The 23,984-nt window shown below is 37.3% G+C and overlaps 1 protein-coding gene and 1 pseudogene across 2 annotated transcripts; one reads left to right on the top strand and one right to left on the bottom strand.

The window, feature by feature from the left end:
* Nucleotides 1-9,981: 9,981 nt before the first annotated feature.
* On the bottom strand, nucleotides 9,982-10,628 carry LOC138911659 (cytochrome c oxidase subunit 2-like; annotated as a pseudogene).
* A 7,615-nt stretch (nucleotides 10,629-18,243) lies between these two features.
* On the top strand, nucleotides 18,244-22,544 carry LOC116650083 (uncharacterized). Of its 2 annotated transcripts, none has more exons than XR_004303088.2 (3): nucleotides 18,244-21,723; nucleotides 21,779-21,973; nucleotides 22,089-22,544. XR_004303088.2 is itself a non-coding variant. In XM_032433428.2 (3 exons), exons 1-2 carry the CDS (start codon nucleotides 21,005-21,007, stop codon nucleotides 21,968-21,970), a joined length of 702 nt encoding a protein of 233 aa, XP_032289319.1. In that variant the 5' UTR covers nucleotides 18,244-21,004; the 3' UTR covers nucleotides 21,971-21,973; nucleotides 22,089-22,544. The 2 variants fall into 2 exon arrangements, 1 of the variants encoding a protein (XP_032289319.1); XM_032433428.2 differs by having other exon boundaries at nucleotides 18,244-21,514.
* The last annotated feature ends 1,440 nt before the right edge of the window (nucleotides 22,545-23,984 follow it).

Raw genomic sequence — 23,984 nt, 5'->3', positions numbered from 1 at the left:
CTATAGAGTGCGTAAAAAGTTTTTGCATGTTTTTTATGTTGTTGATGTGCAATTCTTCTAATGCTTCCAGAGAAAGAATCTTTATTCTTTCCTTTTCTATTGGGGTTACTTGTATTGTTGGGTTTCCTGGGGTCATGACGGTGACCTCTAGGTTGCTGAACTCTTGTTTGTTGATGAATACGGTTTCGTTCCAGAAGTTAATCATGTAGGTGCCGCTCACGCGTTTCTTTTCTTCTTGCCATCTAATAGTGCCGTTGAAGTCGTTCACTTGTATAAGTTCATCGTCGATTTTCTCGATATCCGGGATATGATCTGCATTGCTAAAGCCACAGAGCGCTTGCTCTCCACTAACTAACTTGGGTATACAATTATTATTGTTGAAGCTTACGTGTACGTACTTAATATTAATTATTTCTTCTTTTGTCAGCCTAATTTGATTTTGTAAGCTTATAGCTATCTCATCACTTAAGAGAGATTCCTTTCTTATGCTATTGGTTAAATCATATGAGATTTTCGAGAGTTTATTAATTCGATCTTCTAATTGCCTGTTTATGATAATTTGTTTATTGTCGTTTTCTATAAGATTGTTTATGTTGTCGGTAAGCATTATTAAGTTGTCGTTGTCCGGGCTGCCGGCTACATACTTCCAAGCTGTGCCTATAATGTTGATCGCTCTAGTCTTTCGTTTATGGAAAAGTGATATTGTGTCGAAAGTGACAATAGCTCGCGTTATTTCGTGACGTAAAGTGTGGTATAAAGTATTGGTTCTTAAACCTTTTTTGGTGTAAAAAAGGAGATTATATAATGCATTTTTGATCTGTTCTAGCTCTATGACTTGTATGATTCGTGTTGTCGATGTCTGTAGTTTCCCTATTTCTTTTAAAATTGTAATTGTTTGTGCGTCTGTGTAGTTCAATATTTCCAAGTGTCCTTCTGTTTCTTTTATTGTCATCATTAATAGGAATCTGTAATTTTTATGTGTTTTTTATATTGCTTTAGGTATTATTTTGTCAGTTGTTGTTAGTACGGTTCTATTTTCTTTAACTATTTCCTTTTTGTATCTGGGTGACAGTTAGGTACCTAACCTGGTAGTGACTTTGACGAATATTTCTTGACCTGGTATATAAGTTCGTATGTCGTTACGTTTTTTGTTATGATTCTGCATGTCGGTCGATTGTTTCTGTTTAAGTCAGTCAATGTTCTCCTTCCTAGCTTTTTCGTATTGGTCTGGGTCTGTAGTCACGTTTCTGCCGAAGAATATGTCTAATGGTCTCTTGTTAGTTATCGAGTGTATAGTGTAGTTGTAGTCGTATATTGATTTGTTAACTAGTTCTTCGAATGTTCTATTCTTTTGTTGCATCCCATTATATCTTATAGTGTTGAATGAAATCTTTGTACCTGACCATTTACTGTGCTTTTGTAAGGTGGTGATTTATATTCTACTATATTTTATTGGTCCTGCATCATAAAAGTGATTGAGGCTGAATTAAGGGATCTTTCGTTATCTATTACATCGGTTTTAGGTACGCCAAAATAAAAAAGGAGTTCATGAAGTGGTTTTTTAATGTCTTCTATTGCCCTAGATTTGATTATTCGTCCCTGAGCTAATTTCGAAAATTTGTCTACTGCCATTAGTACTTAGTTTTTTTCTGTCGTGTATATGTCGATGTGTATTGTATGTCCTGGGTATTCGGAGATTGGTGTTTCATTGAGTTTTGGGTTGCCTATCGTATTTTTCTTCTTTACAAACCTGACACTGTTTGACTAATTTTGTTATTCGTTGCTTCATTTTTGGGTAATATAATCTTTCGGATAATTGCATTTTGTTTTCTAGTGCGTTGCGGTGGGCTCAGTTGTGTGTAACCAATATCTTCTCATCTTGTTCTGTTTCATTAGTTAAATCTTTTACTTGAGACTGTGTGAATCTAATCTTGAAGTTACAAAAATGTTCGGTATATTCTTCTGAGGTTATTATTCCGTTGATTACGGATGGGTTTAGATGACCTTTCAGTATTTGCGTAAGGTCGTGTTCTGAGAAATTTGGTCGAGTAATTGTATTCCTGTGTTGGCAATGGGATATGGAATTCGTAATTTTTTCGTTGGCTCTACTGAGAGAGATCTGGTTTTTGAATACGTTAATTGGAGCTTCTATGCTCGGAATTAAGTTGTGGCTTGAACTGTCTGCACTGTGCTGGGTGGAGGCTACTGATCCAATATTATTGATCACAGGGATACGTGATAGCGCATCGGCTACAATGTTATCCCTAACTGGCTTATAGAGGAGTTCGTAACCTTTCCACCTCTTTATCCTAGCGTTGCCGTTCCAACTGCTAAGAGAGTGGGTTAAGGGTTGATGGTCGGTGTATATTTTTACACTCGCTTTACCGTAGAGGTAATTCTTGAGGGCTTTTAAGGCCCAAATTATTGACCAACATTTTGATTTCATTGGTGGCGTAGTTCTCCTCTGTTTTAGAGAGAGTTCTAGATAGGAAACAAATGGGTCGCTTGTTCTGGGATACGACAGCCCCAATAGCAAAGTTGGATGCATCTGTTGTCAGATGAAATTCTTTGCTGAAGTCCGGGTAATGGAGTATTACCTCATTCGAAAAGAGAGTTAAGGGGCTTTGCCAGCTTAGCGAAGTCTTTTATAAACCTCCTATAATAGCTGGCGAGGACAATAAACGATCTTAAATCTTTGATTGTTTTTGGAAGTGGGTATTTATTGTCTCAATTTTGTTTGCATTAGTATCTATCCCCTTGTCTGAGATGACAAATCGCACGAATTCTTGCTAAAGATAATGATATCGTCAATATAAATGAAGCATATTTTTCCAATATGCTCACGAAGGATGTCGTCAAGAGCTCTCTGGAAAATTGAGGGCGCATTCTTGAGACCGAATGGTTGTCGTGTAAACTCGTATTTTCAGTTGTTAACGGAGAAGGCAGTTTTTTCTATGTCTGACTCCTTAAGGGGTATTTGATGAAGCCACTTTTCAAATCTAAGACAGAGAAACTTTGTTATTGCCTAGCTGTGCTAGTACCTCGTTGATTTCGGGTATTGGGTATTTTTCTACGGTAGTTTCTCTATTTAGTTTCCTGTAGTCTATAACCATGCGATTTTTTTTTTGCCCGGAGGCAACTAATTTTTTCGGAACAATCCACACAATTGGATCGGAAGGGATCGGAAGGGTCGGATGATTCCGTCCTCTAAAAGTGCTTTGATTTGGTTGTGTACTGTGTCTTTTAAAGACATTGGAAATTGGTAAAATTTTTAATATATGGAGAGTCGGTTTTTGTTCGAATCTCTGCTCTGACGTTGGTTGTGTATGTCAGTTTTTCGTCAGGATTGGCGAATAGGTGTGGGTGCATTTTAACTAGTTGATTAAGGCTATTTTTTTGTACGTGTGTCATATGTTCTGTCCGTGGTATTACCAAAGACAATATAAACACTAAGATGAGTAACGCAATACAACAAAATGCTACTATGCAGCTTAATTTTTTGAAAATTGAGAACGAAAACGAAATCTGTAGCATTGCGCTCTCACAGCCGAGAGAATGAAAAAGCTAAAAATAGAATTTGCTCTCAACTTCGGCTCTATGAGGGCCGTGCAAGCAATTATGTTGGTATGCGTGTGAATATACATACATAACAGCATATTTGAATGTGTTGTTATCCACTGCTCTGGCAAAGTCTCTGGCTGGCAAGGAAACAATTTTCTTATTTTTTTAGCGACTTAGAAATACATATTTTCTGCGGAGCCAACCTCTGTACACAAAATGCATTCATATATCAACACAAATTCGGGATAGGTCATGATCTGCGCTAGAAAACTAACAAAATTAATTTCTTGCCAGCTAAAGCCAGAGCATTGAATAACAACACATACATACATACATTAAAGATCTTATGCAGGTATAATTCACGCATACAACGAAAGGTGCACGCACGCTATTGGCTGAGACAAGAACTTTTCTCGACCATACACTGTCCAAAAAGAAAAGTGTGTGCTATTTTCTTAACATAGTTATTACGCAAGAAGCGCCTTGTGTAAAAATTATATAAGTTCTCAAATTTTCCTGTAATATTAATCGTTAATATCTATATCATTTAAGTAAAGCATGCATTTCATGGATAAAGCACAAGCACTTTGCGTCGATCGTAAGTTCTAAACTTTTTCACTGAATGTACTTCGAAAACAAAGCGACGCAAAGCAGCATCGACCAGCTTTGCTGAAGACAGGCTGGCGACTAACTTCGTAGCTCGTGTCAGCATCAGCAAGCCGCGGCATTCGTTCGTCTGGTCTTTGGAGAACGAACTACAAGTCGGCAGGCATGCCGTACGAAGCCTCAAAGGCCAGATGAAAGGCCAGGCCAGATATTTTGCGTTGCATTCAAATGTATGGACGTTACTCATCTTAGTGTTTATATTGTCTTTGGTATTACCGTGTTAGCAAATATTGTTCTTGATTATTAGTAGATTCTTGCTGCTTTGTATCACAGCATCCAGTTCCTTTAGACTATCGTTACCTAATATGGCGTCGAATGATTTTAGGGTGGGTAGGAGAATTTTATTTTTATATCGTTTCTATTGAAAAGATTAACGAACTTGTGGTGTGTAATTTTAATGCTTCCGCCGACTGTGACGGCTTCGAAGGGTTTTTCGTTTGGAATAGTTTCGGACACGAAATTCGGTTGGACATAATTTCAGTTTGATCCTGTATCTATTAGTATTTTGAGTAATTTTAAGCTCCCCATCTTACATGATATGTAAGGAAGAGAGGAGCTCTCTATCCTGAAAATAGAATGTCTGAGTGTTCGTATTGGGTATTTCGTCCGTCATCTGTTTCTTCAATTTGTTGGACGTATTCGTTTAATGACTGCTCGTATTCAGTCTGCTGTTCGATTTAGCATTGATTGTACGTATTCCTCCATGGTCACACAGTTGTCAGTGTCTTCTGTCTCGGTCTGTTTTTCTCCTGTTTGTATGTTGAAATTTCTTTGTTTTACTGGTGGTGGAGGTCTTTTCCCTACTTCAAAATTGGGTCTGTTCATGTAATTTATCATCCTCGTGCGGATGCTTTGGTCTACGTTCATTGGCTCAGGACTTGGTTGGGGTTTTGGTGCAGAAGGTCTATTGGGTACGTATACCTGTTGTGGTTGTGTCTGGTAGGTTCGTTGGTTGGGGTATTGTGGAATCGTTCCATTATTGTTGTAAGTCCATTATTGTTGTAAGTCGGTGGTCCATGGTTGGTATTGGTTGGCCAAGGTGTAGGGATCGGGAGTTGGGGCCTGAAGCTAATGGGTGGTGGCCTATAAGTTTTGGGCGAAAGAGGGCTGAGCTGTTCGGGGTGGCAGTGTAGGTGGTGGTATATTTCTATTTGGGTTTGCTGTTGATTTCTTTTCGAATTTTAATTCTCCAGTTTTAAACAATAGTGAAGGGCTGAAGGTAGATCTGCGGGCTCCTTTATTCCGAGAATCCGTGGTAAATCTCCCTTCAAACCTCTAATGAAGGTATCTAATGCTTTATCTCGGTATATTTTTGTAATAAGGGTTTCGGATTCCCTATTTAATTCCATGCAGCCTACTTTATTTAATATCAGCGACAAGTGGTTGTAAACGACCTGGTAGAATTCTTCTACTGTTTGGTTGTTACCTTGCACTAACATTGTCATCTGATATTCTAACGTTCTCACAATTCTTGTGTCTGCGTAGTGCAGCGTGAGACATTTGGAGATAGCGCTCCAAATTAGGGGAACATTATACGACTCGAGGGCCGTGTCGGCATTTTCAGTGATTTTGTTTCTCACTGTATGCAATATGCCAAAGTATTTTGGCGAACCTGCCTCAGCTGCATAGGCTGAGAGTATACGATCTACACTCTTCTTCCATGAGCTAAGTTCCGGAACTCTGTCTAAGTCATTCAAATTGTGGTTGGCAGTTATTGTTTGGTCGTCTACGTCACTAAACTCCCTAGAGGGGTTGACTAATTGCTTTACTAATGTCGGCAGTTGTTGTGCCAAAATCTGGCTAACCGTGGCTGCTATCATCTGCTCTTCGTTATTCGCGATGACTCTATTTTGTAAATGTTCGTGTTGTCTGTCGATATGTCGTTGTTGCTGTCTGTTCCAGTTATGTCCGCCTACCTGTGGTTGATCTGATACTATTGGGGGCCTAACTAAATTGCTTTCATTTGCCATAAACGAGATATATTATTTATATTGTATATTTAAAGATAATTTCAAAGTATATTTAAATCTAGTGTTAATTTTTTACTCTATATTTTGATTGCATTTTTGATCGTTTTTGTATTCTTTTTAAAACCAGTGGCTGGTTTCTTCCTTCTACTTTGGAGGGTCCCTTGGGGGTCGCAAAGTTGGAAATAATTTATACTACGTTCGTAGTCTTTATATTTGTTTATCGTTTTACACTTCTTTATCTTGCTTAGTATTTATTATTCTTATAATTCTATTTCACTTTTGTGTTAGTTGTTCCTTAGTTTTCTTTGTGATTCTAACTTACAGTACTATTCCTGATGTGGCAACCTCCCCTGCCGGTCTGGATTTATCCTTTTTGAAGCCTTTGTGTATCTACTGGGGATCCTGCGACCAGTATTCATTGAGAGTATCCTGCGGGCGGGCCTTACAGGATGCGTTGTCCACCGATGGGCAAAATTCAACAATTAAGTTCCAATTGCCTTTCGCGAATTTCACCAATCGTTGAATTTAATCGACGAGAGTTGCACTGGTTTTGTTTTCGCGATATAACCGACTAACGCGCACGTAGAAGCGTTATGTTCTGTTGTAACACGAGCCGATCCCTGCTCGGGAGCCAGTTAATTCCAAGGTTTATTAAACGATGAAAAAATTATAATTTTTGGGGAAGCACAACTTCCTTTATTTGATGTTAATTTGCAACTAAATAAAATTAAATCTATTCTAGCCCTAGTAACCTGTGGCTTAGCTGCAGCGGCGTTGGCAGCGGCGTCGCTGCTGATGATGTTGGCCCGTTGGGCAATTCTTCAATGGCATAGACACTAAGTCAGAATTTTGCTGCGCTTCTTATGAGGTGTTGCAATGCTTCTTATTGGGACTGTACGAATTTATTTGTTGTTAACTTATATATTTGTTGGTTTTTTGACCTTTTGAGAATCTAATCACAAATAGGAATAGAATCTAATAATAAAGACTTAACCAATTGATGAGCAACACGACTAATTTCTGAGATACAGCTTACAGAACAGATTTTAATCATAACAAAAGATTAAAGGGACCGAGCAATTACAGAGTTCCGAAGAGAATGGGCCTTCGTTCTTGTATAAGCGCTTATGGTATTAAATTAAAAGTTATTTCTCTAATCCTAAAATATTTAAAAAATATAATCACAAAATATAATCAGTTGTGTTTTTCCTGTATAAAATGGATTCGTAAAGAATCGGTCAACTACGACCAATCTGATTGAGTTTATTACATTGGTAAATTATGCATTCCTTTGGAAAATGGAAACTAATGTCATTTACTATGAAAACAAAAAAATAACTTAAATAGCATTACAGAAAAAAGTCGAAATTACCATGCTGTTAGAATGCGAAGCAGACGCGCATGAATGTGTGTTCATGTATACAGAAATTCTTAAGGCTGATGCCCCATCCAATTGCGCAGTTGCATATAACTTTGGATTTCATTTAACCGATCTTTATGAAAATACAATATATTTTATTTAAATATAGAGTATTAGTGTATTCTGAAAAAGTCAATTGCATTTAAATTGTGGCTTAAATTGGTTGGCGATAAAAGTTGGGCTATTAACTTGATTTATAGCTGTGTGGTGGTAGCGGGGAGGTGGCGATAGGAATAAAATGAAATGTACTTGACATATATATAATATTCTAGTAGCAACATATGGTGACTCTAGCTCTTATAACTTACCCAATTTGCTCAAAAAACAGGATGTCGATAACGATTTTTATCGATTGCTAGGAAACAGAGGACGTTATCGAGTATCGAAAACAAACTCGATCGGCGCAGGCACTAGGAGCACCTACATCTAAAATTTCTCTAGCTCTCATACATACGGACGGAGGGACAGACAATCGGACAAGGCTAGATCGACTCGGCTATTGTTGCTGATCAAGAGTAAATATACTTTGTAGGGTAGGAGATGATTCCTTCTGCCTGTTACATACAATTGCATTTTGCACAAATACAATATACCCTTTTTACGCATTTTTAATGGGTTCAGGGTATAAAATATAACGCCTAAATCCTTAGCTGTTAGTATACGTTGCAAAGGGATATTGTCGATTGTATAACTGACAAGATAAGGTGTAGTACGATTGAATGTCATAAACATACACCCCGAACAATTCAGATGTATTGAATTTTTGGCAAGCACCTGCATATGGAGGTCAAGTGACTGATCACCTAAATAATTTTATGATCAGTGGGAATTTGTGTAAAAATTAGAATCTTTAAAATATAAAAATATACCAAATTAAAAAAAAAGAAGCGATTATATATTTATAGTTTTAATAATTTTGGTGATCAGTCACTTGACCTCCATAAGCAGGTGCTTGCCAAAAGTTGACCCATTCGGCCCAACGGGCTGCTGCAGGGAATAAGGGATCAACATTCATTCGTGTGCCAATAATGATATGTATTTTCTTTTGCGCCCATGATCTGCCAATTCACAGGCATTTGTATGTGTGTGTCTATGTATAGAGGTAGAAAATAAGAAATCCTAAAATCTTGTTATATTTGCATCGGTGACAGGCAGGCAGGCAAGCGAGAGGCACACAAGCGCATAAATGCTTCTATCCATATACAAAACATGAAGTATGCGTGAATAGAAAGTCCAAAATATTTTAAATGCACTCATGGCAACGCCTGGGTACCCTTACCAACGATAGCGAGCTAAAATGCAAGAATTTCGCATCGACGTGGCAAACCCTTTCTCTATTTCATATTACTCGTGCCTTCAAAAGGGTAGAAATGCCTCAGCATTTGGGAAAAATTGAATTTTTGCTTGTCGGACACATTTAACCGATCCCTAAACAAGGAGAGAGCATTGAGAACTGAGAGTAAGAAGAGTTTTTGTGCCAACGTTTCTTCAATGTGATGTCCAGTCTTTATGTTGTTTGGTTAGTGATTATAGCTACAGCTGATTCAAGAACTAATTAGGCAATTTGAGCTACTAAGAACTTATATGTAAGGTATAGAAGGTCCGGTATTTCATAACAAAGTTAATAATAAATGACCTGCAATTATATTAGAAGTTAATTCCTGGTCGAATTACATTTCTAATTGTTTCAAAACAAACTATAAAGGTATTAGGACTGCTGGAGTTCCAAGATGAGCGAATATGTGTTGAGTATGGTTAATTCATGCATAAATTATAAGGGATGGTCATAAAGGTAAAGCTAATGATAGTGTTAGTGTTAAATGACTTTTTCTTGTAAAAATATAAAGAAATGAACCTATAATATTATTAAAAAGAATAAGAGAAAATAAAGAAATAAAAATGAAAGTTGACCCATTGTGGCCCGAAGGTCCTAAAAGAGTTTTAAATTCTTTGTGTAAAGTTGATAAAATTGTGTTTCAAAAAATATTATAACGGGATGGTTTTAATCAATAAATAGAAGGAATTATTAAAAGACCTAAAAATGTTCTTATTCAGTTTATTGATAAACCAAAAATTGCTGGATCAAATACAGAAAATAAATTTGTTATCATTTTCAATTTATTGAATTTAAATTAATATATTTTAATTCATTTGATTTAGGGGAAGAAGGCATATAAGCGTAATAATTTATGGAACAATATAAAAAATAAAGTTAATCATATAATTGATGCGATGTGTGCAGTTAAGAAATATTAATAGTTTAATAATTTTAGGTCGACATACTAATGCTATAATTTTAACTAATTTTTTATAATTCATTAGAAGTAAGTGCAAATTTACTATAAAATGGTTTAAGACTTGCTTTCAGTCATCTAATGAAGAATTTACATTATTAGAAATTCATTTAATAAAATAATTTACAGGCACTCTTTTAATTACAATTGTTTTAAAACTATGGTTAGCTCCACAAATTTCTGAGCATTGACCATCAAATAATACTGGACGGTAAAAAAATTAGTTTTGTTTAAATGTCCAGGGGGTTTCATCAACTTTTACTTCTAAAGTTGGGATTGTTCATGAATGAATTATGTCAGCGGCTGTCACTAACACTCGAATTTGAGAATTTATAGGTAAAATAATTCGGTTATCTACATCTAATAAACCAAATCCATCATTTGAAATATTCGTTACTTCAGTATCATTGACGACCAATTCTTTTTAAAGTTACTGAAGGTTCATTAATTTCATATAGTAAATATAATAAACTTAAAGATGGAAATGCAATAAATAATAAATTAATAGCCGGTAAAATTGTTTTAATTATTTCAATTAGTTTTCCATGTTAGAGAAATCAATTAATATAATTATTAAAAAAATAATATAAATATTAAGTATCCAACTAAAACAGTAATTATTTCTAAAATCAGTAGGGCATGATCATGAAAAAAAATTAATTGTTCTATAAAAGGAAAAGCTCTATCTTGAAGACCCAAATTAGCTCATGTTGACATTTATTTTCTAATAAAAGTAAATATCCTTTATATATGGAGATTAAATCCATTGCACTAATCTGCCATATTAAAAAATTGATTAGTTAATAAATGTTGGTTATATAATGTTTTTAAAGTGGAACAGGAAACTGAACCGGATTAATAGGTTTTTCTTTTTATCTCTATCTGTACGTCTACATTGTTCGGTAGTTCATAAGCGACAGCCAATGATATACTTATGATTACGAATAAGCACAAAGCAAAACAAAAGACGTAAGTGTGACCAGGATTCAAATATTAGTTGTTGCTGAGAAACTTATGCATATTTCAATAAAATAAATAAAATTATACCTCATCGTAAGCCAATAGGTACTGGATAAATATGCAATCCTTGATATGTTCCTTCTCGACACCATTGGTAAACAGTTAAAATTGTAATATTTCCTAGAAAAAAATAATATTGTGTCATATTGATGAAATCATTTCATTATTCCTGAAACAGTAGTTATAGCACCAATTGCCCCATTTAATGGTCATGGTTTGTACGTAAGATTGTTTATAGCTACAGCTGATTCAAGAACTTATAAAACAATTTGAGCTACTAATAAATAAGTGATAATATGTAAGATATAGAAGGTCCGGTATTTCCTAATAAAGTTAATAATAAATGACTTGCAATTATATTAGCATTTAATCCAACTGTCAAAGTTCCTGGTTTATGGAATTACATTTCTAATTGTTTCAATACAAACTATAAAGGTATTAGGACTGCTGGAGTTCTTTGAGGTACAAGATGAGCGAATATGTGTTGAGTACAGTTAATTCATCCATAAATGATAAAGGATAGTCATAAAATTGTGTTAAAAAAATATTATAACGGGAACGTTTTAATCAATAAATAGAAGGAATTATTAAAAGACCTAAAAATGTTCTTATTCAGTTTATTAATAATATATAAAACTATCTGTATCAGTGCAACCATGTCATATAACTAATCGATGAATCGATAACTGAATACAGCTGCTAACAGCAGAATCTTTGTCAATCTTGTTCTCTTGCGAATAAGCTACGAAACTGAACAGACGTGTTTTTATCCGCTCCAATCCTTTATCTGTGCGTTGATTGGGATACCTCCCCTCAACAGGTTATGGGCCCAGAAAATGATTGGGAAGCGGATTAAAGAAACTCGTAGTGAAAAATAGATTTAAGTTAACGAGCTAGAAGAATTCCCACGAGAAAATGTAACAAACTCTGAATATTAAGTGATTTTACATATTTTTGGTTGGAGTTATGGAGGTGGAGACCACAAGGAGAAAGCTGAGCGCGTCTGGGATCGTATTAGTGAGTGAGTCTCTCTCAGTGAGTGAGTCTGTCTCACTGAGTGACTCTCTCACACTGCGTGAGGCTCAGTCAATGCTGAGTTCAGACTTGTTGGCATAAACATTCTCCCCCCCCCGGCAATATGCAGATTGCAAGGATTCCTACAGCGTGCATGTGGCAGAGAGTATCCATCCAAACTTAGTATTATGAGCCATCGGCAGACCGCCTTGCCTCGGGAGGATACCTGGTAGGCATCCAATCAACGCCAAGGAACGGACTTCTTTAGATGCCAGGTGTGTAGAGGCATCCATGCGCTACGCAAGTGCCAGCGTTTCTTGAAGCTCACACCCGAGAAGCGTCTCCGAGCCGTTTTGATTAACAAATATTTCGCCAACTGCCTGGCTCATCAGCATTCAGCGGTGTCAGGTCGCAGTGGAGCCAAGTGCAAAATTTGCAAAAAGGACCACCACACCTCTCCCCACATGCGTGATCCCCGTAGCGCTCGACCCTCTCGGCCAGCCAACAGGCCCACACGAAGAGCTTCTGGCTCCTCGCCGTCCAGCGGCACATCACCCACAAGCCCGAGACGTGCTACTATAAGGACGTCGCTTACCTCCCTACTCCAGCACAAGGGGGTCTGTATACTGCCCACCGCCATACTGCTGCTCGACACCGGGAAAAAGACCCTTGAGACTCGGGCTCTGATCGATCCATGTAGTTCAGTAAGCCGCATTAATGCAACCGTGGCAAGGGCCTATGACTTTTCCGTCACACGCATTGGCGCAGAAGGAGCGTGCACAGCCGTGCTGCGGTCCAAAGTACCTTTGGTACTCGGCGCCGACGTCTACCCAGACATCATCGTACCAGGTATCCTCCCGAGCCAAGGCGGTCTGCCGATAGCTTAAAAGTTTGGATGGATACTCTCTGCCACATGCACCCAATAGGAATCCTTGCATTCTGCATATTTCCAGGAGGGAGAGAATGTTCATTCCAGTTCATTGTAAGTCTGAACACAGCATTGACTGAGCCTCTCTCAGTATGAGAGAGTCACTCAGAGAGACAAACTCACTCACTGAGACAGACTCACTCACTAATACGATCCCAGATGCGCTCAGCACTCTTCTTGTGGTCTCCTTTCCACACCCATAACGCCAACCAAAGATATGTAAAACCACTCAATATTCAGAGTTTGTTACATGCAGCCGAAGTTTTTCTAATAAAGTATTAATACGAAATAACCACTGGTATCCTTCACTAACCTGAGGATTATTTATCTGGCGCCACCCCCACAAACGATAGCAAATACGGTTCCTATTGATAATATAATGAAAGTGAGCAATTACATAATATGTATCATGTAAAATAATATCAAAAGATGAATTTGCTAAAACAACTCCAGTTAATCCTCCAACTGTGAATAAAAATACAAATCCTAAAGCTCTTAGAATAGCAGGTGAATAAGAAAGTTATGTGTTCCATGAAGTGTAGCAAGTAAACTAAAAATTTTAATACTTGTGGGTACCGCAATAATTAGTGTTGCTGATAAGCTCGGGTATCTACGTCTATCCCAACCGTAAATATATGGTGAGCTCATACAATAAATTCTAATAATCTAATTGCTAGTATTGCGTAAATTATTCCTAAAGATCCAAAAGTTTCCTTTTTACCTGATTTTTGACTAATAATATGAGAAATCATTCCGAATCCAGCTAAAATTAATATATAAACTTCTGACAAAAAAATCAGAATTAATGTTGGTATAGAATTGGGTCTCCTCAACCGGGAGGGTCAAAAAATAAGTGTACATATTATTTGTGCAAAGTCCTAATGTATGTAACAGGCAGAAGGAAGCACCTCATAAGGTATATATATTCTTGATCAGCATCAATAGCCGAATCGATCTAGCCATGTCCGTCTGTCTGTCCGTCCGTCCGTATGTATGAACGCAAGGATCTCAGAGCCTATTAGAGCTAGAAACTTGAAAATTAGATGTAGGTGAGCTAGTTGGAAGAAGAAGGTTCAGGGTATCCCCTCGTCGGAAGCTCCCGACTAGAACCTCTTACTTGTTTAAAAATAAAGTGGAATGGCAAAAGATAAATACCGAATTAATTGATATTATAGAAAAATTCGACAAATCATACAGGTGTTTAGCACAAAATAGGAATACTTCTAATGAGACTATAAGTTGACACGCAACAACACTTGTTGCATGTTTTCACCAAGCACGTTCACTGATACACGACAATAAAGAAAAATTAAATACCCAACATTGGTCGTAATCAAGACTTTTGCATAGGCTGAAAACAAACCTAAATAGCATTTAATCATGATATACACTAGACAGCAATACCTTCGATTTTGAATACCCCAGTATTAGTTGAAGAAGATACAAACACAGACATAAAGACATTAAGCGATTCTGAAATCGCAAGCGGTCCAGACAAATATTTAAGAGGAGAAGATCTACACGATGTTACGATACAAGCGGTAATCACTTTACCCGAGCTATCTGAGTCTGAACAAGACTTTGGAATAGAAGACAAAACTGTAAATATGGCCCTGACGCAAGTAGAATTCCTCATACTAACCTTTTCACTCTACCTGAGATTAGTGGAAAGTCTGAGAATTTACAAGTTTTCATTGATGCTTTTAATTTAGTAGATTCACTAAAAGGAACACATGAAACTACAGCACTAAGCCTAATAAAAAGTGGACTCAAAGGCCATGTTCGAAACCTTATCAATACAGAACAAACAATTATGATATAATAAAAGGCGAATGAGCTAAAGCTTTATACAAGCAAAAGACAGCAAGTCAACATATTCAACAAGTTGAACTGTTAACAAAGGATTTGCAAGCAGTACATATGGTAATCGGTGAATCGCTGAAGAACTAGCCTACAAGTTGCTGAAATATCCAAACAAACTGCACAATTGACGAAGTTGGGTCTGTAATGAAATCACGAAATTTTCATAGCATGACTGAGGTCTTTGTCTTTGTGGATAGCTGCTCAGACACAATAGGACATCCAAACAGTCCTATACGCTGCGCAGCATCAGAGAAATATACCCAGCCAAGCCAATAACCGCGGAAACAACCGCGGAAATTACCAATATAATGGTAATAGGTGACAATAATAATGGCAGCAATGGACAGAGAGGCCAATTTAGACGAAACTCTAGAGGACGTGGTAACTCAAGCAGAGGTCAAAACAATAACAATAACGTGAGAGTTGCCCAAAATACTTTGGGAAAGACCCAATAGCGCTTAGGTACACAACAATAGATATTAAAAAGTAAGAGGCTCTAATCGGGAATTCCCGACTAGGGAATACCCTGAACCCTCTTATTCCAACACCAAATAAATTTCAAAAAATATTCCATTGGCCGGCCTAAACTCGAAACTGCCTGCATTACTTGCTGTCGACTCTACTCAACAGCCATACCAATAATTAAGTGCTTATGATAAAAAGGAACTTAAATAGCATTACAGAAAAAAGACGAAAAAACCGAAATTACCATGCTGTCAGAATGCGAAGCAGACGCGCATGAATGTGTGTGTGTATAAGTATACAGAAAATCCTGAAGCTGCTCCTCATCCAATAGCGTAGTCGCATATAACTTTGGTGAACTTTATGAAATTTTCTACAGTATATCCTATTGTACCATAGAATATTTGCTTATTCTGAAAAATTCAATTACATTTGAATTGTGGCTTAAATTGGTTGGCAATAAATGTTGAGTTATTAACTTGATTTATAGCTGTGTAGTGTAAGCGGGGAGGTGGAGATATGTGTAAAATGAAAAATACTTAACATATATATAATACTTTAGAAGCTACATGTTTGATTATTCTAGCTCTTCTTATTTACCCAATTTGCTCAAAAAACAGGATGTCGATATCGATTTTTATCGTTTGCTTAGACACGGAGTAAGTTATTGATTATCGGAAACAAACTCGATCTGCGCAGGCACTAGGAGCACCTACTTCTAAAATTTCTAAAATTTCTCTAACTCTTATAGGTTCTGAGATCCTTGCGTTCATACATACGGACGGACGGACTGGCAGACGGACACGGCTAGATCGACTCGGCTATTGATGCTGATTAAGAATATATATATTTTATGGGGTCGGAGATGCTTCCTTCTGTCTGCTACATACATTTGCTTTTACACAAATACAATATGGCCTTTCTTTCCATTTTCAATGGGTTCAGGGTTTAAAAAGGTTCATTCGGTTAATCTTAATGAAAATATATTCGTAACATTCGAAAATGTAAATAAAGGCAAGGAACTAATATTTTTGATATATACTGGTGCAGATATATCTTTGTTCAAAGAAAGTTCCGACCCTTTCAATGATATAGACGTTAATAATCAAGTTAATATTCAAATCAATTAAGCATTGATTCAATCCAAAGGACTAACATCTTTAGAAATACAAGCAACTAAATATTTAATTCCCCACAACTTCCATATTGTCGTTTGAATTTTTTCTGTACCGTGTGATGGAATTTTAGGCATAGATTTTATTAAAAAATATAATTGTCAATTAGATTTGACACCTTCAAAAGATCTGCTCATAACTTACAGCTCCGCTAACATCCGACATCCGAAGTAGTCCGAAAAATCGAGCTAGCTTCAAATAAAAATAACATTCTTATTCCGAACCAGGAAATTCATCCCGGTATATATGCAGCAAACACAGTCGTGTTCTATGTTCATATTCTATGTTTCTATGTTCTATGTTTATATTATTGTGCACTCGTGAATTATATATTTTTTAGATGTATACCAAGAAATAATACTACACTCGAATTTAACTTTTAATTTTGCGTTTATTCGTACTGGTTAGATTTGTGGTTTTCTTAAAAGTGAATTATAATTCTAAGACAAAAGAGTGCAAAGGCTCAGTTGGTGATTTGGGGCTATTGTTTATAGAGAGCGCCAAGCAGAGAAGCTGCAGAGAGCAACTGAGGCTTTGTTTTATGTTTCGCCATAGCCACTTAACAGAAATTCTGCGAGGCTCTGGGCTGATTGATTAGGAATTGTTTATAAAAAGTGGTCACCATTAGTGAAGCTGTTGTGGCGATTTAACTGAATTAATAATGGAATCTATTTCCAAAGAAGTTGCGTCGCATTTATGTGTCAAAATATTTTATAACACTTAGATCTTCAAGAGTTGGATTGTGCTTACATTAAATTGGATTTTAGTCCAGCGGATACAGGGCTTACAAGCTCAACTGGTTTGAACTCGACATTATATTGGTGTGAATGGGGTGGTGCCGTCAAGGCCGTAATTCTTCCCCTTTAAGTATAAACATATCAAAATGATTGCAGCTACAAAGATTAATAAAAAATATAGTGAATAACCCATATGTTATTTTTTTTCGAATCTTAGCTCTGTTGTTTCTTTTAAATTTTCAAAATTTGGTTGGATAATAAAACCTGTCATAGTATTTAATTTTTTCGTTGGAAAATGTTTATTCTAACAATTCAATTTCACAGTTTACAAACTGAATTAAGCTATTTCCATTCTTCCAACTTGTGATATTATATATGAAATTCAAATTGTTATAAATAGTACAGATTTCTCTTGATTTTAATTATTTAAATATTGAGTTTTGCTTGTAGTCGTATGTTATGTTTTCTGTTTCTACTTCAAATGGTTTTATAAGCTAAAAAAACGAGTTTTCGTATAATATCGTTACACTCGAAAAGTGTAATTTTTCTTATTTTTTCAAATATTTTAAAACCTATGAACATTTAAATGCCTATGTTATTATATAATGTTGCTTTCATATACATTTTCGAAAATAAAGCATTACTATACTTCTAAGATTACTCAAACAAAAAAAAGTTAAGAAATAAAAAGTTTCGTATAATTTCGTTACGCACCTTATATATGCACTTGATGTTGGAAGAAGAGGGTTCAGGGTATCCCTTGGTCGGGAGCTCCCGACTAGAACCTCTTAATGGTTAATAATAAAGTTGATAAAATAATTATTGAAGTAAATGAATTATTAATTTCAATTGTTATTCTATTGTTTAATATTAATAAAATTACTGAAAATAATAAAACAGTTGAGGCTAAAGCTTAGGTTAAAAAATATTTTAAAGAAGCTTCTGTTCGCAGTAGAAAGCCCTCTGAATAATATTTTATCTGAATTGCAACATATCTTTACTTCTCAAATCACGATATTGAAGTCACATACTATTATTTTGAAAACACCATAAAATACCATTGTTAATAACTCATTACTAATCTATCGATAGTTATTGTTGAAAGTTCGGGAAGTCAATCACGCATTACAAGCAATCTAAAGGCTCCTTTGATTTTTTTTGAAATTTATAAAACATAAGAGGGGCCGAAGTGGGGTGAAAACTAGCATCTCCTCAAAACAAACAAAACCCCGACGTGATATTTCTTTCTTGCTTCTCGTCTTGCCGCAAATCTTTCATTCGTTGTTCATCGCTCTTTTGCTGCTGCAGAATAGGCACTAAACTCATGTACACACCGCACACCGGCTCGAGTGCGCGCATCTCTCTAACGATCTTATCGTGTTATTTAGCAGATCGGCTAATATAATCAAGCTGTTTGGTGCATACAAGCATAACCGTTTGCTTAGAAAAGAAGCCGTCGAGCAGATACCTATATACTTACATACATACATATGAATGTGAATGCAAGTGCCGCCTTAATTGATCTCGCTACATACACATACACAAGCCGCTGCACACATAAGACGGTAATCGCATTCTCGCACTGCTCACTCTGTGATATTCGCAGTGGTCAAGGGCATAGCTCTTCTCTATAAGTGAATTTTTGTGACAGGCCGGAGTACAGTGAGCAATCAACAAAACGTACCAACCGAACATTACCTCGTCAACAACAGAATGGAAAATTCGACAAGTGAAAAAGACTTTTGTAAAGCCAAATGCGCTTCTGTTCAACGCCAATTATTAGCAATGAACGAATTCTTCAGCCGATCCGATGGTGCGTAAAGAATCTGCGGAGAGCATGAAGGCCGAGTTTGATATCAGCCAGTCAAGGCTACAAAAATCTAGTAGTAAAGCAGCTCCAACTCAAAATTCATCATGCTGCCGTATCAGTATCTGGTATAGGCGAATCAACCCTATCTTCTAACATGTCCACTGACATATCAGCGCAGTCACGTGACAGGAGCTTCAGCACATCATTTTCAGCAGCCGTTACTCGCAGTATAACGGATTATCAACCCCACTTTGGGTTAGGCATCTCTGGGTGGAATATCCCCAAAAACTAATTCGCTCGCGGATCCAACGTTTTTCACGTATCAAAGAATAGATTTATTACTTGGTGCCGGACTATTTTTCGATCTCATTTGCATCGGCCAAATTCGAATGGCGGATAACCTACCAACGCTCTAAAAGACCAAGCTCGGATGGATTGCGTCTGGCGGGCTCTCTCGCGTACACAACAAACACACATCCCTTTCAGCCCTTTACAAGGAACCTAATCCATGGGAGAATCCACTGTCAGATATTGTAAAACGATTCTGGGAAGTCGACAATTGCTGCGGTACAGCCCCTGCGCTCTCTGATGAAGACGCTATTTCTGCAAGGCTCCACGCGACTAAAGTCACTGCCCAGTTAGGCTTCCAGCAAAGCTCAGCTTCGACACGCTAGGAGACTCATATCAACGTGCTCTATGACGTTTCTAGTCGCTCGAAAACAAATTGGACATAAATCACTAGCTGAAGGAGAGCCACTCTGCATTCATGTGCGAATACATCGACTTGGGCCAAATGTCTTTGGCTTCCAAGCAGCAGCTTGTCCCACAATTATATTTACCCCACCACTGCGTAGAAAAGATATATGAGATCATACCTGACCAGAATCTCAACCACCATATTGCGCGTCGTTTTTGATGGATCAGCCAAATCCACATCAGGCGCATCTCTGAATGATCTTTTGCATACAGGCCAATAGGCAATTCAACCCAAATTATTCAACATTCTAATTCATTTTCGTTTTTTAAAGGTTGCCATGTGCGGTGACATCTGTAGGATGTACAGCTGTGTCCGAATAACGCATCCAGATCAATTTCTGTAATGCATCTTATGGCGTGAAAAAAATGAAAGCGGACGTACACCCTGGATACAGTAACGTATGGAACCAAACCCGCTGCGTTTCTAGCAATTCGAGCGATGCAGCAGCTGGCCCACGATGAAGAGCCTACCTTTCCACTAGCTGCAAAGATATTTTGTCTCGACTTCTACGTAGACAATTTAATTTCTGGAGGGTGCTCTGCAGAAGAAGCCATTCAGATCCGACAGCAAGTATAACTGCTACTGTCTAAAGGTCGCTTTCTAATCAGAAAGTGGTACTCAAACGAGCCAGATGCATTAAAAGTAGAAAGCGAATCCGATTGTGAGAAGCTAATGGAGTTCAAGGATGGCACCAACATTGCAAAGGCGCTTGCTTTAGCTTGCAGCCCTATCTCTGATAGCCTGCTTTTCAACTTTGCGGAGATCGTACCCGAAGGATCAGTCACAAAGCGGAGCATATTATCCATGATAGCGAGATTTTACGATCCGCTCGGATTGATCGCGCCCATCGTTACCAGGTTAAAGGTATTTCTCCAAGCACTGTGGAAGGAAAGGGTCAATTGGGACGAATGCCTGTCGCAGTCGCTGTACCTCGAATGGATCAAACTCATATCGCAACTCTCATTTGTCAGCAGCTTGAAATTCTCCCGTTTTGTATTGATACCGCTGGCTACGTATAAGCTGCATGGATTTTGCGACGCCAGCACAGCCGCTTATGGTGCTTGCGAATTTGTCAGATCCGAAATGAAAGGGGTATAAATCAAGGGTCGCTCCATTAAAGACGCGGACAATCCCAAAGCTTGAGGTGGCAGCTGCACTTTTATTATCAGAGCTCATAGGAAACATTGCCAAGTGCAATCAGTTCGAATTCAGATATCATTGCTGGACCGACTCAACAGTAGCGCTTGCATGGATTCGTGATTCACCTTCAAAGTTTAACGTCTTTGTAGCCAACAGGGTATTACAAATACAGGAGCGGTCAAAGGGTATGACCGGGCATCATGTGCCCTCTCAGCTGAACCGTGCGGACATTTTATCACGTGGCATAATGCATAATGCACAGCTATGGCATAATGGACCCCCATTCTTACAGGCCGCCTATCCCTTTAAGCTTCCAGAACAACGCCAAAAAGTGCTGGTACTATCAACGAAGACGGACCTATCGGCATCTTGTAAATGCAACAACACATTTGCCAAGTTACAGCGCACTTTCGCATATGTGTATCGATTTATAGCGCTAGAAAGATCTGATTCGACGAGATCAAAAGGTCCACTCACTCCAGATGATATCAAGTGCGGAACGCATTTACTTATAAAAAACATTCAACTTACGCACTTCGCCGAAGGCCGCTTCCAACAAGAAGCAAACTTCGTTCATTGCGCCCACTGTTGGACGCTGAGGAACTCTTGCGCATCGGCGGGCGCCTTCAGAACTCAAACTTGGAATATGAAGCAAGGCATCCGTTATTGTTGCCTAAACGCCGCCCAGTCACCGCAGGTATGATCACATATCATTTGGTCCGCAATTCCTTCTAGCAACACTCCGCCAGCGATACTGGCCCATCGGAGGTCTCAAGGCTGTCTCAAATATCAACAGGTGCGTGCGCTGCGACCTAAAGTCATGGCCCCGCTACCAGCTGAGCGTGTGCAGCCAAGCCGACGTTTCACGTAACTGGCATCGACTTTTGCGGTCCTTTCTAATCAGAGGTCAGAAATCGCTCACCAACGAAATGCTACATCTTAATTTTGATATGCTTTGCAGGACCTGTCCACGTCATCGTTTATCGCTGCCTTGAAGAGATTCATCAGCCTTCGAGGGAAACCGCATACAAAATGGACAGACAACTCCACAAATTTCGTGGGTGCTCGTAATGAGGTGAAGGAACTGCGCGACCTGTTTATAAGCGATCCCCAGCGGAATGATTGTTCGCAACTGCCTAGCTCTGGGAATTAACTGGTAATTCATTCCGCCCCGTTCGTTGGAAATTCTCTTCTCTCATTCCACGAATTCCGAACCCTCATCTGTCAAATATCCGCAATGCTGAACTCAAGACCGCTCTGTTTTATTACAGAAAACCCGAATGACTTGGAGATACTCACGCCTGGGCACTTCATCTGGGGCAAAGCCAATGCAACTATCGACGAGCCAGACATAACTCACCTAAGCATAGGTCGCCTCAGCCGTTGGCAGCGAATATGTCACATGCTGCTCAAGGAGGACAATGCACCACCACTCAGGTGGTCGCTTGGTCGAGTCGACGGCATCAACACGGGTGACCACGGCATTCTGAGAGTAGCAGTCATTCGTACACAAGAGAGCCATTGCCAACATCGCCGCTCTGCCAGTCGAGACCACATCGGTTGAAAGCTTGTATCTTCCAATGGGGCGAGCATGTTCGTAGCGGATCGCCCTCTGAATAATATTATATCTGAATTACAACATATCTTCACTTCTCAAATCACGATATTAAAGTCACATACTATTATTTTTATACCACCATAAAATACCTTTGTAAATTGCTCATCACTAATCTATCGATAGTTATTGTTGAAAGTTAGAGAATTAAATCACGCATTAAAAGTAGTCTAAAGGCTCCTTTGTTTTTTATTAAAATTTATAAAACATAAAGGGGGCCGAAATGGGGTGCATCTCCTCAAAACAGCATCAGTTGATTTAAAATTATTTTTATCTCTTTTTGGGGGAATAAAAGATAATAAATTAATTCCTAAACCTATTCATGGTCCTAACCAAGAATTAGAGGTTACTGTACTTATTGTTCCAATAATTATTATTGTAATAAATAAAATTTTTGAAGAATTATTAAAAATTAAAATGAAAAGAATTAAAACCTTTATAATTGGGGTACGAACCCAGTAGCTTAATTAGCTTAATTTTTTATATTTTGTATGGTGTACGATGCACTAAAGTTTTTGATACTTTTAGTAATAGTTTAATTCTATTTAATATAAAATCTTTCTACAAATAATAATAAAACCAATCAATGAATGTAGAATTCTACATAATTTACCCTATCAAGGTAATCCTTCTTATCAGGCAATTCATTTACAATAAAATCCCGTCTATTTTTTTTGTTGTAGTTTACTAATATTTTTTAAAAAATATTTGAATTTTTTATTATTATATTTATTCTAATTAAATAATACATTTTAGTAGTAAATTTAATTTAATATGTTTTTGTTTATAAATATTTAAAGTTTCTAGATATATATTTTATAATATATTATCAACAAAATATAAATATATAAATATATAAATATATAATAATTTATAGTATTTATTATTATTAATTATTAATTTACATAAATCAAAAGAATCATTAGATAAATATTTAAAATATAGATATTTTTTTACCGTATTTGTAATTAATTTTTGATTGCGAATTTTTTTATTTAAATTGTTAATTATATAATAATACATTAAATAATACATTATATAATAATACATATATATATATTTAGTGACATATCCATAGTCGCACCCACCCTTTACCACAACTTAGCACATTAGCATAAGCACAAGTATAAACATTTCTAGTATTGTAAACAAAGAGCCTGGCGATAACATCGACATAGGTCAAGATCAAACTTTCCCCCTTTGGTAGACATAAACAATTCACCCTAAATATCACGCCACTGTCAATGTTCCCATCAGAGCACTATCCCACGCATAATTGCTGACGCAGATCAAACTTCACTCAATTTTGACTCAAACTCTCTCAAAGCGAAGTTAGCTAAGCGACCGCAACAGTTAGATAAATCAGTTCATATTCGGGAAGCAAATCTGAATGTACTCAACAAAAGTAGCCGTTAGTGAAAATAATAAATTGAAATATTTTTTTTTATAGTAACTTAACGTGTAAAACTCAATTGGCGCAGCCGGTAGGATTCGTCGGGAAAAAGGAAAGATCGCTTAAGGATGATTAATTCCCAAATCTAACGCACAATCG

This window comes from Drosophila virilis, unplaced genomic scaffold (assembly GCF_030788295.1).
Source record: "Drosophila virilis strain 15010-1051.87 unplaced genomic scaffold, Dvir_AGI_RSII-ME tig00001840, whole genome shotgun sequence".
Taxonomy (NCBI): domain Eukaryota; kingdom Metazoa; phylum Arthropoda; class Insecta; order Diptera; family Drosophilidae; genus Drosophila; species Drosophila virilis.
Note: the sequence above shows the minus strand (reverse complement) of the source record. Positions and strands in the feature narration are given on the sequence as shown.